The following is a 20,586-nucleotide window of genomic DNA, read 5'->3' on the forward strand; positions in this document are numbered from 1 at the left end:
ATTATAGCCAGGTTCCTCAACTATCGCGACAGGGATACCGTCCTCCGGCTGGCCAGAGAGAAACGACATGTCCCGTTTGAAAACACTTCACTGTCCTTTTACCCGGACTTCACCACCAATGTGCAGGAAGCACGCCGCAAGTTCTCTGAAGTGAAGAAAAAGTTACAGAAGCTGGAAGTCCCCTACGCAATGTTATACCCGGCCAAGCTCAAGATTATGCATAATGGAAAGCAACATTTCTTCGGCTCCCCCCAACAAGCAGAGGAGTACCTCAAGAGGCAGAAAAAGGCAACCCACGAAGCGGCGGCATAAGGAGGACGCTCCAGATCTCCCTCCCCTCTCTCCCAACCAGGCTGAACGTAGAAGTCCGAACTAATGTTGTTGAAGTCCACTCTTGTTTAAACGCTGAGACTGAGTCCTGAATTGCCTGGTGATGTATGCCTATATTGTATTGTTTCTTTTGTTGCTCTATTGTTGCACTCAAATCTGATGCTCAGACTTACCTCTCCGTCCCACACTCATGTTCTCGGCTAACTGCTGAGTGACCGGTGGGTGAAAGCAGGGAGAGGTATGGGCAGGTCCGGTGCACCTAGCGACTTTCCCCCCCCAATCAGGGCGAACCCCCGTTTCATTCCTCCACTGCAATTTGGTTGGGGGATTCCTTGCTACTCGGTTAAGTTACAGGTTACATGGGAAGGGATAATCTACCCGGCAAGTTGGGGAAGCCGGTGTGGGAGGGGGGAGGGAATGTTAGAAAAAGTACCACACTACGCATATATGCATGTCTTGCACACGTATTGCACTCTATAGCTGAATTACCACACCCACTATTGCCCTTGAGCGCACACGCTAGAACCTCATCAATGAGACAGGTTGGATGTAGATATGGTCACCCCTAGCGAAGATAGTACACACCAGAACATCACAATCGCCACCTGGAACGTACGAGGTCTTAATGACCCCAGAAAACGGAGACAAGTGCTGGGTTACTTAGACCGACATGCAATACAAATCGCCCTCCTACAAGAAACTCACCTGGCCCCAAACGGCCCCACCCATTTCGCCTCCAAATGGGCCGCAAGTCGCACCTTTTCCTCCTACTCCAGCTATTCCAGAGGGGTCACTATTCTTGTTAAGAGAGGGGTGGCTTTCACTCCTGGCGGGGCGGACCTGGATTCGGGGGGGGTGCAGATTCTGTTTGGTGTGGGGACGTCTACACGCACATGATATCCTTTTTGCAAACTATTACGGCCCCAATGTGGATGACCCCTCTACCATTCTCATACTATGGGGTAAGATACTCACCTTGGGCATCACACATGTTGTCTGGGGGGGAGGGGGGGGGAGATTTTACACGGCGCTCCACCCTCTGCTGGACAGGTCGAGAGCGCTCCCCTCACATTACACGAACACACAAAGAACTCTTAATGACATAATCCAAGAGAATGGCCTCCTGGATGTCTGGAGACTTGCCCACCCTGCTCTTAAGGAAGGCACACACCATTCCTCTGTACATTCCTCTTGGGCGCGCCTAGATTATATATTTATATCGGCGGGATTGGCACCATGGCTCGCCCGGACGCAATACTTAGCCCGCACCCATTCGGACCACTCGCCGGTGCTCCTGCTACTCTGTATGCCACTGGCTTGCTCGCCCTACCTCAACTGGCGCCTTAATCCAGCACACCTTAAGAACTCGGCCTTCAAGGCTGAATTGGAACTGGACATCCAAGATTTTTTGGAGCGTAACATGTCCTCGGTGGACAGCGTTACGACCGTTTGGGAAGCCTTTAAGGTGACTATTAGGGGCTGGTGCATTGCCAAAGGCGGGGGCATACTCAAATCTCTGCGCAATGAACTCCATTCGCTAGAATTAGACCTGCGCCAGCTAGAACGGGCCCTCACCCAACACCCTGACGACTGTGCACTTCAGGCCCAGATGCGCGATAAACTTACGGAATACACACTGGCTGCAGATAGGGAATGCAAGTTTCTGGGGCGACCGCATATGGCCCGCGTATACGGAGAGGGGGACAGACCCGGTAGGGCCCTAGCGAATTCAATCAAGCCCCCCAGATTTCAAAACTATGTCTCTGAAATATATGACCCTGTTGGTAACATACACAGGACCCTACCCGAGCAACTACACACCTTTCAGGCACACTATCGGGCACTGTACTCTTCTCAGAGATCTGACCCCCTCGACCTCACAACTTACTTTGCAGATACAGCTCTGGCCTGGTTGGGAGACGCCCAGCAGAAATTCCTACATCACGAGTTGGAGCTTGATGAGATAACAGACGCCATTATGAGTATTCAGTCTGGCAAGGCGCCTGGTTCACATGGCCTACCGATTGACTTTTATAAACTGTTCGCTCCAATTCTAGCCCCAATCCTAAAAAAATGTATATTACGCAGCCCTCGAAGAAGGTACTCTTCCCCCGCACTATGCGCGAAGCACTAATGACCTCCCTTTTGAAACCGGGCAAACCCCCCACGCTTTGCGACTCATATAGGGCCCTGTCGCTTTTAAACTGCGACACTAAAATCCTTGCTAAAACGCCGGCGACTCACCTTAATCTCCTCATGGAGCGCTTGGTTCTACCGGACCAGGATGGATTTGTCCCCAACCGTGCAACTGCGCACAATCTTCGCATTCTGCACGCTGTTCTGCAGGATATAACCCCTAAATGCGAGGCTGTGGCAGTGTTCCTTGACGCCACCAAGGCCTTCGATTCGCTGGAATGGGATTATCTCCTTGGCACACTGCGACACATGGGATTGCCATTCTGCTTCATCGATTGGGTCCGACTATTATATACCCAGCCGACTGCCACTGTGCTACTCAATGGCGCCAGATCTAAACCCTTTACTGTTCAGAGAGGGACGAGACAGGGCTGCCCCCTCTCCCCTATCCTGTTCGCCATCGCTATCGAACCACTAGCCGTGAAACTTCGTCAACATCATAACCACCGTGCCCTTAACTACCCCTCCCGCCCGCTGCTAGTGTCCCTATACGTGGACGACATTACCCTTTATATAGATAAGCCACACAAGAACCTTAACCCAATTCTGCGCGAAATTACTAAATTTGGAGGAATTGCTGGAGTGCAAATCAACTGGGGGAAGTCAGACATCTTCCCACTAACTGACAACACCCACCCTCACCCACTCGACTACCCTCTGGTTTGGGAACAGGACGACCTGAAATATCTAGGTATCCACATCTCTAGACGAAAGGAAGAAATGATGCGAGCTAACTATGGCACCGTCATTGACAAAATTACTGACAACGTCACCAAATGGATCCACCTTCCACTATCAATGGCAGGGAGGATAGCCCTGATCAAGATGGTGCTTCTTCCCAAACTATTGTACCTATTAGTCAACATCCCATATAATCCAGGGAGAGTTTTTTTCAGTACCCGGAGATCTCAACTCACGAGGCTAATATGGGGTGGGAAGCAAGCGCGCCTAAACCTCGATATTCTTATGCTCCCATTCCATCTGGGCGGCTTCGACGTTCCCAACTTTGAAAGATACTATGATTGTGCTCAGGCGCACTTCGCTGCCTACTGGTATTTCCCACCTCCGTTTATGGCGCACCTCGCCGTGGAAGATGGGCACATGGCTCCCACAGCTAGCACTGGCTATCTTCATGCCAAACTGGGGCCCAGGGAACGCGACCCCTCCACAGTAGACTGCATGGTGGCTGCGTGGCGCCGGATGGCACAAATCCTTGAGTGCACGTTCCTGTATTCACCTAAATTGCCGCTTGTAAATGACCCCCGACTCCAGGTTACATGCGAGGCAATAGGCCGCAAGCTTCTCAGAGAACTGGGATATGGGCATTGGGGCGACCTATATCTGAATGGGACCTTCCTTACCACTGAGCAGTTTTTTAAAGATAAGACGCCCTCAATCATGGATACATTTCTATTCACCCGTCTACGTCAAAACGTCCGCACTATCACCCCCGAATTCCCCACAGAGCCGGACACCTTCGCACCACTTCATGCCATAGTACACGCAAGCGCTCCGCGACATGTAGTTTCCCTGCTTTATAAACACGTACAAGACACACCACGCCCCCCCCCCTTCAAGAGCCTGGCTGGAGTGGGATAGAGACCTCACAGAACCACTGACAGACGAGCAGTGGGAAACCAGGTGCATACAGACGAAAGCAGTCACTGGCAACAATAGGCTACGTCGCCTCCATTATAAATTCCTACATCGCTTATACCACACTCCGGTGCGGCTGCATAGGTTCCGGCTCCGAGACTGATAGCTGCCTGCGGTGTGGATCCGCTGGTGCGGTCTTCTTTCATTTGGCTTGGTCTTGCCCCCAGGTAGCCATATACTGGACCCAGGTGTTTGAGGGACTATCCACTATGCTGGGTGTTGCACTGACCCCCTGCCCCTTGATAGCCCTGCTTGGCTTGACGCAACAGGTGATTACTGTACACAAAAAACTACTAGCGCTCAGCCTCCTGTTGGCCAAAAGACTGGTAGCATGTCGCTGGGGGAGAGGGCGTGCGCCAAAGTTTAAATGCTGGCTCCGGACAATGGCCACATGGCAGGAACACTTACATGATTATGCTGAACTAATGCCTGTGCGATCTAAACCCAAAGACATCTGGGCTCCCTTTGTGTCCTTCCTGCTTAGCCAGCAGGAGGAGGAGGAGGAGGAGGAAGATGCACAAGATGCAAATCCCACGGACGGGGCTGAAGTGTCTTGAGTCTCCTGACCGGAGAAGCTGCTGGCGTTGGGTTCGCGTCTCCTGGCCGACCCCCCCACCCCGGGTCTGGACACTACATCTCGGTATTGGATGAAGCTATGGCCCCCATCTCCTCCCCCCCCAGAGTACTTGTCGGGACTCCATGTTGGTGAATGTCTAGCACTCGCCCACCGGCCTCATATGGCGCATGTACTTCCAAGTTGGTTGCCACTGCTGGTTTGACCTGGTTCCACCGACCTAGAGCGATATCAAGTTGCGACTGTGCACTACAATATAGATGTGCTACATGTATTCAGTACTGCATTCTAATATTGAATTCACGGGTTAATTGTTTTAATGGGGAAACTGTTTAATGTTCATTGTCCTGTATGAGGCCTAACCGATTTATGAGGTATACGCAGCATGGGAATATGCAAGTTATTTGCATTATATTCGACACACAGCTGCTTGAGCTCATCGCATTGATGTACCGTGCTCAAGAGAGGTCTTGGGGACAAATGGAAGGGGGGGGGAAAGCCAAAAGGAATATGAAACAGGAAACTGTAAGGAAATGTTATATCTTCAGCAATAATAGCATGATTTCCGTATGCATCCTGAAGTACGCCGCCGGACCTAGGGTTGTCGGCTGTAAGGCTGTGTAAACATGACAAGAAAACTAGTACAACTGTGAATCATCGCAGCCGGCCCGCTGGGTTGTAGGCGCAGTGCCGTGTTATGCTGGAAATCATTAATTAAGGTCTTACAACCAAAAAATAAAAATAAAAAAAATCCCACTGACACACCCCTAACTACCTGGGCTAACCTTTGAAAAAGTTCGCAGCAGGCGAACGAAATGCGTCAGGACATTACAGCTGCCCATCTGTACTACTTACGTGCCACAAGCAAGGTGTTGGATGTGGGACTCCCTCTTCTTTTCCCCCTCCAGGAGAAGAAAAACGTATATATATATATATATATATACATATACACATACACATACATATACATATACATATATATATATATAAATAATCGCACAATCCACTCCAATTAGGCTAGAAAAATGACCAGCACAGCGATATCGTTGTGATTCTTTTTAATTCAAGCCCCTAACCCCCAGGGGCTTGAATTAAAAAGAATCACAACGATATCGCTGTGCTGGTCATTTTTCTAGCCTAATTGGAGTGGATTGTACGATAATATAGAGCGGCTCACCACCGCGGACCAAGCACCCGGGAAGACGAGGAGCGACGGCGGTGGAGACTCGGTGTTGTAAAAAAAAATATATATATATATATATATATATATATATATATATATATATATATATATATATATATATATATATATATATATATATATATATATATATATATATATATATATATATATATATATCTCTAAGCAAATATGAGGAAGTGGGTCGTGTTCCTCGTGGGCTGCGCATTTTATTAGCGCCTAGTTTTGACAAAACCTGACCCTGCAATGTTACTTGAATGGGGTGAGAGCAACCTGGCGGCTTCGATGAACCTTGTATGTATTTTAATTAAATACGCCGCTAGTGACCGCCTCTAACTCTTGGATCAAATTAAAGTGCTAGAATCTGAAATCAATGCCTGCCCAGACTCACAAGAAGTAAAAAAACTAACAGACAACATGACCGAACATTTGCGTAAATATGAAGAAAAAATTAAAGAACGCAAAGCCTCTAAATTTGCACGTGATGCAGAGGATTACAGCCAAGGCCGAATATTCACGTTTTCGCGCAAGTATAACAATGCCAAACGGCCGGCTTACACAAAGAAAAACACAACGGAAAACCTGAACAGCAATGCCTTACCTGCTCCCAGCCTACACACAAGCTCTACTAATGCTACAGTCTCTGTAAGTGATGATAACAGCAGTAATTCAACATCACTGCAGAGTGAGTACAGCAGTGATGCTTTATCCTCCTGCTCTTCCACCTCGGATTTAAACGCAATAGGACTTGCCAAACTAAATCTTCAGCAAGAAATGGATTTTGTGGTGGAGGAGAGGTTGCAGACTCTGCGATCATGGCAGCCAAATTCACAAACAAACAAAAGCGGAACCAGCGCCGGAAAGCAAGGAGGCGCAAATGGAAACAGCGCCGGAGTGCAACAGCAGAAAAAGAAAAAGAAACCATGGGTGAAACGCAGATAATGGACAATACCATCATCAACTTGTCCAGTGTAACACTTGATAAGGCGGAAGAACAACTACTATCCCTTGGCTTAAACTATTCACCTACTCAAAGCTTCAATTACGCTATGACCAGGGTGGATCTATTCTGTTTCATCAGAAAACTTAAGCTAAAAAAACACTTTGCTTCCAAGTCCACTAAAGATACACGTGATACCAACCTGTTGAATCTTGAAACCACTGCTAGCGATATAGCCCTCTTGAGTGCGGCAGACACACACACATTCCTGGATGCCAATGAGTTACTAGATGGAACTAATGTAACAGAACTAGATCCAGATGAAGCAACTCAAAATCGGCTGCGCAGAATATCTATCCATCAAACTGGAGCTGGTCTTAGCCCGTTTCGCAGCAAATCTAAATATATTCCTCTAATGCCCAGGGATGCAGTGGATGTGTTCCACGATTGCGTTATTAACGAAATAAAAAAACTCTATTCTAGATCTAATAGCAAATTCCGAAAAAAAGAGATACACAAAAAACGAACATATGACAGACTAATGAAGAAGTTAGGCAATAATCACGAGATTGTCATCAAAAAATCAACAAAGGTGGGAATTTAGTAATCTGGCCTAAAGCGGATTACATAACTGAGGCCAAACGACAATTATATGATCCCATTTGTTACATGAAAACCTCTCATAAGGAGTATGAAACTGCTAAGGACAAATTGCACAAAATGTTGGGCCAATGGAAGCGGGAGGGCCTTATTTCATCTGAAGAATTTAAGTTCATGTGCATTAATTTCCCTGTGTTACCTTCCCTGTATCTCATACCGAAGATACACAAAGCTGTTGTACCCATACCCGGTAAGCCCATTGTGTCTGCCATAGGGAGTGTGGGTGAGAAAGTGGGGGAATACATTGATTTCTTTCTCCAGGATTTTGTAAAAGATTTACCCAGTTGTGTGCGTGACACCAGTGACTTTATCAGTAAGATTGAAAACATCACATGGGATACTGATATGTGGCTCATTTCACTCGATGTTGAAGCGCTTTATAACAGTATAAATCATGAACAGGGGCTCTTTGCAGTCAAGCATTTTTTGTCCAAGGGCTCCATCATTTATTATGAGCACAATAAGGTCATCATCAGCCTTATGGAATGGCGTCTCTATAATAATTTCTTTCTATTTGGCAAAGAGATCTTTCGACAGCTCAGGGGTGTGGCGATGGGGGCCTGCTTCTCTCCCAGCTATGCGTGCTTGCACGTTGGCTGGTGGGAGGAGCAGGTCCTCATGGTACGCCACAAGGCATGGATGGATAATCATGTTTTATGCTTTTTAAGGTACATCGATGACATTTTTATTGCCTGGAGAGGTACTAAAGTTGAGGCACTTGCATTTATTGATGAAATCAGTGATAATAATCTTAATCTCAACTTCACTGCACACGTTGAAAAAGAAAAGATTCAATTTCTTGATGTGGAAGTGTACATTAAGGCTAATAAAATCAACACTACCCTACATAGAAAATTGACTGCTGGAAATGCCACTCTGCACGCTACTAGCATGCACCCTAGGCACACGATAGCTGGCATCCCCTATGGCGAAATGTTGAGACTAAAGAGGATTTGTAGTTCGCCATCTGATTATGAGGTATGTCTTAAGGATCTCATAACACGTCTCAAAGCCAGGGGGTACTCAGAATCAGTGCTTAAAACTGCCTACAATAAGTCTCTTTCTCGGACGAGAGAGAGCCTGTTTCCCATTAACATCTTAGAAACAGTGACTCCTATTGCTAGTGAGCCCCCTATATCTTGCCCGCGCATGATCACTACTTTCAGTAAAGAAGAAAGAAAAATTAGGGCCATCCTTAATAAGAACTGGCCAATAGTGCTTAGTGACCATGTGCTTAACACTAGATTACCTTCTGTTCCTCTTGTCACTTTCAGAAGAGCGAAGACTATGGGGAACTATCTAGACACTGCAGCCCCTGAGCTTAAAACTAAAACACCCTGGTTACGACCTACCAGGGGCTTCTTTAAATGGTCAAGCTGCCGGGCATGCAAATTTGGCATAACCACTTCACATTATGACACTCCTTTCAGCACAGTGGCGAAATCCATTCAAGGCAATTACTCCTGTAAAACGGATCACGCTGTTTATGTCCTAACATGCACCTGTGGGCTTAGGTACGTTGGCAGCACTAAGCTCCAGGTGCATGTGCGGATATTACAACATTTACGGGCTATATTGCACAACGACTCTGCCTATCCGGTCGCTAGGCATTTCAATCAGGTCCACAATAGGGACCTATCCTGCCTTACTTATTTTGTGATCGGGTCTGTTAATTTGCAAAGAAAGGGAGGTAACAGGGAATTGTTACTAAGAAAGCTTGAAGCTCGGTTTATCTTAGAGCTCGACAGTCGTTGGCCCAATGGGCTAAATAATATTGAAGAAATGCATCACTTTTTAGAATGACCTATTATCTTATCATTCTATCGATCTCTGTACATGCATTTCTAGTCTCTGTTTTCCTTTCTAGGGTCTTAGCCCTAACAGGAGCATCCTTTTCACAAGTTAGGTTCCCTATTTGTGATATGCTTCATATTTGCCCACACTGGTGTTGAAATAGGTGTTTAATGGAGTGTTTTTTACCATGTAGATAGAATTTTTGTACATTACTTTATTCTATTCATTCATGATATAATGTTTATATATACTTGTCTGTGCTTTATGAAATGTGTATTTGATATTGTGCTTTGTCTTTTTATCTTGTAGTCATATGGGATATAGTGCTTTTTATATATATATCCATTTTTAAATTTTGATATGCTTTTTTGATACTAGCTTTTATCATATGTGACTTTGAGTTCTGTTATTCATCATATATATTGCTCATTCTTCTCAGGGATCTGAGTTTTTAAGAACAATTATATCTCCTATGGTATCTCGTCCTGTGAAAATGCGGCTCACTATGCACTTTGTGCACTTTGTCACAATCACTTTTTTGCACTTTATCTATTCATGCACTTTTTTCTCTTTTGCTGCTACCAAATTTTGCTACTTTGCACATGACAGTCGATATGTTTACATTTCCCTATTAATCAGCGTTGGTTTGGGAATTTAAACTTTGTACCATCGTTTATTTCGATGGGTAGTAATGTAGCTAGTAGATCACTTTTATTGTGATGTACTGAGCATTTGCACTTTAATAATTCATTCTTGAATCTCAGTTCCTGGATTTAACCAGTTATCAACAAACATTTTTCTGTGCCACTATGTCATTACTTTCATCATGTGGATTTAACCTGTGACTGTTTTTTATGTGCGCTGTTTATATTTGACATTTGCAGCGAAAGTCTTTTCTCACTGTTGTTACTCACGTGACACCGGAGGTCACCACCAGGGGGTGGTAATAGAGTGTTAGCATTTATAAAAAGCCTGTGATTGTTCATCTAGTTGCAGCGTGAACAAGGGCACTTGTGCTCGAAACGCGTCGCTGATTTTGGTTCTGTGTAACTAAAATAAATAACATCATTTGCTGATTTGGTGGTCCGTATCCTTTTTGTTGTTGGCGCGGAGGCATATATATACACACATATACATATACATATACATATACATATACATACACACACACACACACACACACACGTGTGTTCACTGCATCGGCTGCACCAATTCAGTTAAGTAAGGACATTTATTTTGTCCTTATACTAAAGAGTTGAAAACAATCATCATACAAGATAGTACGCCCTGTACCCTAGTTCAAAAGCATTGGTTAGGATACAAGGTAATAATTGAGTTTGCACACTCCCAAAGCAGTTAGAAGTGTTGGTGAATATGTCCCACTGGACATTTGTTTGGCTTATTACTTTGGTAACCTTAGGCAGTATTCACCAGCATGTTTGCCTTCGTTTCAAAGGTAGATATGCTCACTCAGTTCGAGGAATGTAGCCTTGTAGGCATACACCCCCAACTTGCATCCACAAACTGGAAGGAGTTGATTTTAGCACAGCAAGTGCATGAAAACATTTTTCTTGAGCTTCAAGTAACTAGCGACAGAAGACAGTATACATTCACTTGGCAAGTACACAGGATTAGTCAAGACTTTGTTGAGGACAGAGACATGAACGGGTAGGAAAAGCTTAGGCTAGGTGTGCTTTTCAGGAAGAATACTGCAGGTAGAAGGCAGAGAGTTAAGGTAGCATAAATAAACACGGCATCAGTTCATCTTTACCTTCGATTTCAAACCCACTGGTGCTGTACTTGCCCCAATACTGAATTACTCCCTCACTCAACTAAGCAGATGACTTCAAACCAAACAGAACTCAGCAGGCAGCCTCCGCTCTCAATATCCCAACACACATACACCTAAAACAGCTTCTCAGACTTCTAATCCACCGCTCTTTTCTTGCTCCTGAAACACCCAAGTCTTAGACAGCACTGGTCCAACATACCTCAATATTGTCTCAGATTTCCAAAACCTTCCAGACACCTATGCTCATAATAGGATGCAACAGAACAAGGAGAATAGACTTTACCTAATTGGCTAAAAAAAGGGCAGAATGACCTGCCTCTATACATATGCGCCGTCTCTAAAATTAGTGTATTCCACACGAAGCTGAACACTTGGCTCTTTGACTAGGTTACTCCATGGATCAGCCTTGACTGCTCCTGCATCATCGGCAGGATACCCTCTTGGATGATAGTGCATTTTACAAAAAGAACTCTGCACCGAACGTGACACATAGGGGTAAAATGTTTGCCTCGATTGCCATGTTCATCCGTGATCTAAACTTAGTATCTATTCAGATTACTGTACAAAATGTGCATTACAGTCACAGAACTGCACATAAAAGTAGACGTGACATATGCTACATTTTCACTGATTTATGTGTGCCAAAAACTACTGTTCTTTATAGCTTATGACGTTCTCCTTAGGGGAACTTAGGCAGTATTCCCCAGCATGTTTGCTTTCGCTTCAAAGTAAGATATGCTCACTCAGTTTGAGGAATGATGCTTAGAGGCATACCCTGACACCGCCAACTTGCATCCACAAACTGGAAGGAGTTGGATTTACCAAAGTGAGTGCACTGAAGATGCAAGTACATCGTCTTTCTGAACCTTATGAGGCTATCATGGAAGCCATTCCTAAAAGTTCACTATGCATGCATTCGTAATGTTCCGAATGGAGGCGGTTACTTCACAGGTGATAAGAACATAATCAAACTCTTTTTGATTTGTTATGGTTGTGAATGCATCAACTGTCAACATGTCTGAACATTAACGGGGATTCTGTCCTTTGGCATATGAATGTCATGGGCCTTTGCATGGAGGCGGTAAGTTGATTTGAGTGTGCTGATTTGTTGGATTGGGCCTGCAATATTGTGTGAGGTGGATGAATGGACCACAAAGAAGTTGGCGCCTTGATACGGCTTTATGACTCACATTCAGTAGTCTTGGTTTCAATATTCAGATACTTTGATGAGTATTTGTGCTTTGAAGCTAGCCATTCTGGATGTGCTGGAACCAACCAGTGGAAGTGGTTGATTAACTTTAAAAAATCAGTACCAGATTTAGATCTGTGGCGAAAAGGATACTCCGTCACAATGGCAACAGAGTATCCCTAACGAGAAAATAATGGTCTGGCACCAAATATACATGTGGGCTAAGTATTAGTGTAATTATGAGGAAGACTACTTCATCTATTGTAAGGTTGCACCCCTCCATGTCTTGAATGAGTAAGGCAAAACACACAAGATGATGGACGGAATGTTGCACAATGGCAAAACATTCAACCCCAGTCACAGATCTGGGTTTAATACATAGTTATTTTGCTCACCAAGCCAACCCAGTTCAGACATGGCCATATGCAAATCAGTCTTGACCCTGTGCCTCATGGGAACAGTCCAGCCCGAACTGCCAAGGCACGTCTTCCCTGGACCGGAATCAAGCATCCTAGGACCGGTTTCTGGCTATCAGCCGTCTTCAGCCGGGATAGCTTGACTCCAGTGGCCTAGTGAGCACGGGACCCACGTCTGGGCATACCCTTCCCACATAGGGTGAACAGCAAAACACAGAAGATGATGGACGGAATGTTGCACAATGGCAAAACATTCACCCCAGTCACAGATCTGGGTTTAATCCATCGTTATTTTGCTCACCAAGCCACCCCAGTTCAGACATGGCCATATGCAAATCAGTCTTGACCCTGTGCCTCATGGCTTGGCAGTTCGGGCTGGACTGTTCCCATAGGCCACAGGGTCAAGACTGATTTGCATATGGCAGGGTCCAAACTGGAATGGCATGGTGAGCAAAAAACAATGGATTTAGGCCCAGATCTCTGTACTGGGGTGAATGTATGACATTGTTCTGAATTCTGTTCATCAATAGTTCTTTTTGCATTTGACTGAATAAGGGCCATCTGTGGATGACCTCTGTGTCCTCGCCCCTAATTTAGATGTGCAGACATACAGGTTAGTTTTCACTGCCCATCACCACCTGGAAAACCATGGTGGTAAGGGGCAGTGATAACTGTCTAATGCCCACCTTGCCATGGGAGATAACTCACACTGTGAAAGGGGCAATTTTTTCCTCCATAAGAAAAATCTGGCTAAGGGATTTTATTTAAAAAAAGAAATGTAATTGATGGACAGCTCGATCATGTTGATGGAGTGCTGTGTCAAATGTACATAGGCACTGACATGAACCTGCGTTTCAGCGGCTCCTGTCATTGTTTTTGAATTGGCCGCAAGCTTGGCAGTCTTTTCCAAATTTGGCGCGTGGCGTAGTCTCAGCATGGCAGACGCGAAGTCCTCTACCAAGGCGAAGGAGACTTCTTTGTCAGCCAAAACGTAAACATGGCAGACTCCATGGTCTTTTTTTCCTACAGTGTGGGTAGCTGTGGATTTTGGGCCCTAGCTCAGCTGGAACCTAGGCAAACCTGCACATTCTTTTAAACTAGACAACCAGAGGAGACCAGGGGTGCATGACTTGCATGGCTCTCACCAGGTAATTTTACTCAGAAGCCCTTACAAACATCTAACTTTGGTCAGAAACGCACATTTTCATCACAGTTCTGTGACAGAAAAACATGGCATCTGTGGGGAGCCACAGGTTTCTTGCATGTTTACAGATAAGAAAGGTACCCCACTTGTATGGGTGAGCCAAAGAAAACAACACAAAAGGCCCTAAATCACTATGTTGAGGGATAAGTAATAGGAGTTGGTGCTGTAGTTGGGGCCATGCTGTGGCACCACTCATGTAAACCTAAGAACCACAGACATTTTTATACCTAGACAACCAGGGGAGGCAGGGGTGGTGTGCCTACTTGGATCCCAAGAGGTTTTCTTGCCTACAGTGCTCTTCAAACCTTAAACCATTTCTGAAATCACACATTTGACTTCAATTTTAATGATGGAAACTTCTGGAATTCTCAGGATTCCACAAAATTCCTACCACTCTGCATTACCCCACATGAACCGATAAAAAAAGCTTTGCCACTTGTGTGGCTGGGCTTAGTACCTGCTACTGGAGCAGCACAAACCAAGGTCAATGGGATCCCTTGCCAGGGGACTCCCTTTACCTTGGTTTGATGAGATTCTGTCACAGGCACTTGGCCGACCCACCTAAGTGAGGTACCATGTTTTTAGGAGACTTAGGGGAATGTCAGGTAGATTGAGGTTTGTGGCTGCTCACAGGTTCCAGAACTTTCCCTCACAGAAATGTGAGGAAAATATGTTTTTAGTCAATGTTTGGGGTTTGTAGGGGATTCTGGGTAACAACACCTGGTGAGAGCCACTTAAGCCACCCCACCCTGGTTACCCCTAGGTATCTAGTTTTAAAACATGCACAGGTTTTGTAGGTTTCCCTAGGTGCTAGCTGAGCTAAGGTCCAAACTCTACAGATGCCCACATTGGGATAAAAAGGGGTCCGTTTTCAGTGGACAAATGTGATGCGGCCACGCTGCATTTTGGGCAATTTCCTGTTGCACGAACCAAGCCTACTCAAAAAAGTGAGGTACTATTTTTAGTGGAATACTTCTGAGAGCATAGAATAGCAAAACATTAGTTAGTAACAACTGGATTTTACTGCATTTGTGCCTTACAAATGTAAGCCAGTGCAAAAGAAGACATTTTGAAAAATACCCATGATATCATATGCTAGTATGGACCCCCACAAATTCAGAGATGTGCAAATAACCATTGCACCTAAACTCCTTATGTTGGGCCATTTCAGATATCCTTGATACCTATTTTTTACTCTACCCAATTCCCTATATAAATTGGTCTATACTTTGTACTCAATGAAAAATCATTGTAGGGTGCAGCTCAGTAGTTGGCTCTGGGTACCTTGGATTCTTGGAGAACCTACAAACCCTATATATCCCCGCACCCAGAAGGGTCTAGCGGATGTAATGGTATATTGCCTTTGTAAAATCAGCCATTGTGACTAAAAGTTACAGATGAAATGTCACAAATGGTCATTTCTTTCTACTCATTTTCAATATTTCTTTATTTTAACAGTTATTTTCCATAGGAAAACCTTGAGGGATCTACACATATGACTCCTTGCTGAATTCTTGTTACTTTTCAGAAATCTATAGCTTTCTTGCTCATTATTTTTTTATTATTATTTTTATATTCATTCAGCTCTGCATATTCCTGAAAGCTGGGAAGATGTTGACTTTAGTACAGCAAACCGTTCGTTGCTGCTATTTTTAGGAGGAAAAAAACAGTCACTTTTATCTGGAGCATTTTTTTCAATTTTTCTAAAAAAAACTCACAATGTTGCTATATTTTGCCTATTTTATCAGTCCACTCTCCAAAAAAATCCACAAATCCTGGGTAACTTTAGAACCCCCAGGACGTTGGGGAGAAAAAAAATGGACTCCAATTGGCCGTGGGTACCTTACGTGGAAAAGGCGTTATGGAGCCCTAAACACAAGCTACCCCAAAAAGCCAAAAAAGGGCTCAGTACTTGGGGGTGGGGGGTAGCCCCAGTAGCAATGGGGTTAACGGCTGTCGCTCCTACAGATTTTTTTTTTTAACTAGATCTTCATTTTTCAATTGGAGTAACGACTTTTAACATGTTAGAAACACACGCTTATAATGCACAAAATAAAACAATACTCAAAGAGGGAACCCACAGACGTCTGAAGATTCAGAACAAAGTCCTTGAGGAGTAAAGTTAGGTGTATGCTAGAGTTCCAGAGAAAATAGGTTGCATTTATTTTGGTTCATCGCCCAAAACAGGTTTAAAGCCAACCCATCTGCTATCAAAATACTTTCAAATACTAGCCTTCGACAAGAACTTTTAGGTAGCATTATCTTCAGATCACAACTACACTCCAAAGTTCCATTGTTTGCTTTTCGAGGCCACTACAACCAAATAAACTGGTTAACAACCTGATCCCATCCAAACAAGACTGGAGCAAGTGAAGCAGCAGGGCCATGTGACTGGGAAAAGCAATAATGACTCCTTCCAAAAGATCAATGTGAGCAACTCCTGGGTAAACATGAAAAAATTCCTAACATGGAAGAGTCGGCAGCATGCTTCTGCTATTCTTTATGTAATACTTGCTAAAATATTTCAAAGTTGTGAAGTCACATACATAATCATGGGTCATCAAAAAAAAAAAAGATCGAGAGATCTGCTCAATGCTCCGCCAAGCCCCAAGGCCAAAAAGGTTTGAATAGGACACATGAATCACATTAAAATGAGACTTACCTTCAGATTTTAACTTTGTGAGCACAAATATCAGGTAATTATTGAAATCAGGATACTGATTGAGTTGTTCTAGTTTCTGGAAAGAAAGTGTGTTAAGGAAAGATTGCTTTCAAATGAATCGCTTGATCAGATGCAGTGTGAATAAAACAAAGATTTTGGGTGCTTTGAAATACACTTTTAAATATTTATTCAATTTGCTACTTAGACTTTCATACTTTCATGGTAAAAGGACCCATTTTGAGACAATGAGGTGAACTGGAATAAGTCATGTAATATAAAAAACATTCATAGTAGGCCAATCAAGAACAGCAGATATGAGAAACATGTTACGTCTGAAAGAATTCCTAAAATCATGAGTGGTGGCACCCACCAACGGCCCTTAGAACAAGCCACGTAAGGCTCAGGAGTAATGGGCAAGAAAGTATAAAGAAAAAGAATCCCTAAAGGAATGTACTCTGGTACCATTGTGGCTCCAGAAAGAAAAGGAAACAGTGCATCCACTAACTAATGTATTTACTATATACTTGACAAGGTTAGCGTCAAACACTCCCTTAAACATCACTAAAACCCCAATAAAGAGCAAAAACTACTAGACAGGAAGTTAGAGAACAAGCTCAAGTCATTAGACACATCGCTTTAGTTTAACTCGGATATCAAAATAGAAGAGAGACTTCTGTTCTGGGAAGAATGGGCAAAAACAAAGGTATTTTGTAGATTAAAGACTTAACCACCCAAAACAATGCTAGTCCCTTTGAAGATATGCACCATGAATTTAAACGTGCCAACCTGAACTTCTACAAACTCCTAAACCTCAAGATGGCAATGAAAAAACTAAAAGTAATAAAAAATCCTTCAACCTTCCTCTCCTAATTAAGGAGCTCATGAGTCAAGGGGTCACAGTGCAGCAAAAAGCCTACAAACACATTCATGAAAAAATGTAATTTTAAACCTAGGCTTACATTTCAGTGTATGGAGATGAAAAACCTTTAAGTCCTCCTCCTGTAGATGTAGTAAAGATTATTTCTTCCCTTTATATGTGTAAGACCACAGATTTTATTCAGAAAGACTACGACTTTGGTGACTTCTCATAAGAAAGGGTCATACCATTTACGAATGCATTTGTAATAGTTATAAAGAAATAACATGCAACAGTCCAATCTTTTGCTACCGTTTTACATACATTCACATATTGGACTTACACTATAAAATAAGAAATAACTGAGTGGAAAAAAATATTAGTTACATTTAATGTATTTTATCAGTGTCCGGGTCTAATTTTGATATGATCCAGTCTTCTTTAGTGGATATATTCTGCTCTTAAAGAGATCTATTCTCTCACAGTTTCTTTCATAGAAGCAAGGGGTACAATGTCTTACCAACATGGCAGTCCTGCTCTTAGTGTCAATGATTCTCAATTCATATTTTTAGCTTTCTTCAGTTTTCTTGTTTGCTTAAGTAGCCCCTTCAGAGATGTTGACTTGTTTCAGCACATTCATCATAGTTTGCTGTCTTCACTGGGTTTGGGCGGAACTATCAACACAATGACACACGAGGTGTACAATGTGCCTTTAAGCCTCCAGTCAAACTTCTTATAGTTAGTGGGAGGGGAAAACGATTAATATTATTTCAGTATACTTACCAGCACTACATAACAGCCCTTTTCCAGACCTAAGTGCATTTCTCCTTAAGTTGCCTGATGGTGACCTAATTGCAGGTGATGGAGCGAGGTTCAGAATGATATTTTGTTCTGACTCGCAAAGTTAAACTTCCATAATAAAATAACTGTACTAATAAGTTTGTGATGAAAAGTACTAATCAACTTAGTTTTAAAATGCATTACACGACACAAGGGACTAACTCATGTGCTCTATGTTGCAAACTGCAAGTTCGTAAAAAATAATAAACTAACCTGGTCTATTGTCTTTGTCAGTATTAAATGCGGCTGAATAATTAATGGCATTTGCTTATTTTGTGTGCTTATGTTATGTCTTTACGTCTTTTCTGTGGCAAAAGCTCGTGGATGATCCTGTGGCCTAAAAGAAGAAAGTAAATATAAAATGCTGCTTTTTGTGCTAAAGCCAGGTAACATGAACTAATGGGTTAATATTTAGCAAAGGGGGTGGGTAACAGAATGCGTCTCAATTCTCTAATTAATTAATGTTTTGTGTTTGTTTGAATATTAGTTTCCAAAAGAGAGGCCTAAAGCCTAAGGCCTGTGAAAGTGGGTGTTTGGAATCCTGTCGTGAAGAGCCGAGCACAAAGAAGTGGAAAGTTTTACCACATTGGCACTCATCAGTAAAATAAATAAAATAAACTGTGCATGACGTGCTCTGAGAGCGACGGATTCAAGGACAGGATGCGTCAAAGAAAAGGCTCGACTTTGGTATGGATACGTGATGACATGACATGAGCTGACATCTGTCAGCCAATAAGAACTCTGGATGGCAAAAGAAAGTATACTTTTTAGTGGAGATTAGCTAGTTAGAAAGGTATAAAACCTAGCCTCATGGGCAGGAGGGCGCTTCTCGCTTTCCGATTCCTGAAGGGCGTGACGTGCTGTTGGACATTTTGGTGCACGTAAGAACAGCAGGCTTTAATGACTTTTCCTTTAGGTGGAGCGAGTTTTAGACAGGTAAAATAGAACTTAGGGTATGGAAAACTGTTTATTTTGCTTTAATTCATGCTAATTGATGGAACTTTTAAATGTCAGATTAATATGCCTTTTCCTCAAATAAATGCTGCTTTCTTGCTAATAAATAAAGATTCTTATTGAAAAATGCTCTTTCTTTAAATAAAGTAAATAAAATTAGATTTTGAAACGACAAGCTGGACTTGTTTATTCATGTCTAGTTACCATCAGTTGATCCATTTGCCTTAGTGACTTAATTAAATGATAATTGTTTCAAAACCATGGTAAGATACTTTAACTGCAGTTGTATATAAATGTATAAATAAGTTAGAGGTTAATCAGATTTATTCAGGATTAATTAAGTCACATGATTCAGTCGCTCAGCATTTGTCTCATTGGTTTATGGGCCTTGGTAAGTGATTTATGATCAATGGTGAGTATTGTGGAGATAGGTAGCGTTGGTGACAGATTTTCATTAGGAGCGCTGGATCAATTCCTTGGTAGCAGAGGATGGTTACTATGGTAACGGACATGCTACATGGTAGTTACATAGGACTGATGACTAAAACATGTTACGTTTGTCAAGTTGTTATATGTTGTCGAAAAGGTTTTTTTCCAGCAGTGTGAAAACTCCTAGTTGTGCCGGCATATGAGTAGTGTGACAAGTGAAGTTGCACAGTGCATTTGTTCTGTTTCAAAATAGTGGTATTGACATATATCACTAGTGTTGTGGACGTACAGCACAAGTTTAGGGATTCTAGGTGTGCAAGGTAAAATGTATAGTGAGGATAGTCTATGAAATCGTAGATTTCGAGTATAGGGACATCTTTCCTGTTTTAAAACTCACTGCGAAAAGAGTAGTGGAATTTATCCAAGCTTGAGTGAAGGGTAGGGTAGCGTCGTCTATTCTTACTATCGAGTGAGGATTTCTATGGTTGGTTAAAGTCCTACCAAGATTCATGTATGCATGGTTAGGGTTTCTTCGGTTTGAATGTGCGTAAATGATTTTGTAATATACGATCGAGTGAAACTTTGAATTGTTACTATATGTGCATTCAGAGAAAACAAAGTTTGTTATTGCCTGCTAGAAGTGTAGAGTAGTCTTACTTTATCAACGAATCTGAGTATTCTGTGAGAATAGCGTCGTCTATTCCACGCAAAAGAATACTTGAATGACTGTAAAAGCTATCACTTTATTTTAGCGAAACAGACAAATGGTTTGTTTTTCTGTGGTTACTAACTGAATTCCATTGAAAAGAATTGTAAAAATGGCGCTGTGAAATTATTTTGTAAAGGAGGGGTGAGTTTGCGGAGTGAAGGGCAGAGAAGAAGCTGCAGCGGCA

General features: G+C 43.0%; 1 protein-coding gene across 2 annotated transcripts in view; it reads right to left on the reverse strand.

The window, feature by feature from the left end:
* The window catches only part of TNPO1 (transportin 1), a 1,741,771-nt gene that overhangs the window by 1,698,220 nt on the left and 22,965 nt on the right, over positions 1–20,586 (reverse strand). For both annotated transcript variants that reach the window (XR_013607056.1, XM_078675276.1), the window contains exon 2: positions 16,615–16,690. Coding sequence is in view for 1 of the 2 variants with exons in the window: in XM_078675276.1 (XP_078531402.1) it covers positions 16,615–16,690 (76 nt within the window). In the remaining variant the exon portion in view is untranslated. The remainder of the gene's footprint in view (positions 1–16,614; positions 16,691–20,586) is intronic.

The sequence above is a fragment of the Lissotriton helveticus genome, chromosome 2_1 (assembly GCF_964261635.1).
Source record: "Lissotriton helveticus chromosome 2_1, aLisHel1.1, whole genome shotgun sequence".
NCBI lineage: Eukaryota > Metazoa > Chordata > Amphibia > Caudata > Salamandridae > Lissotriton > Lissotriton helveticus.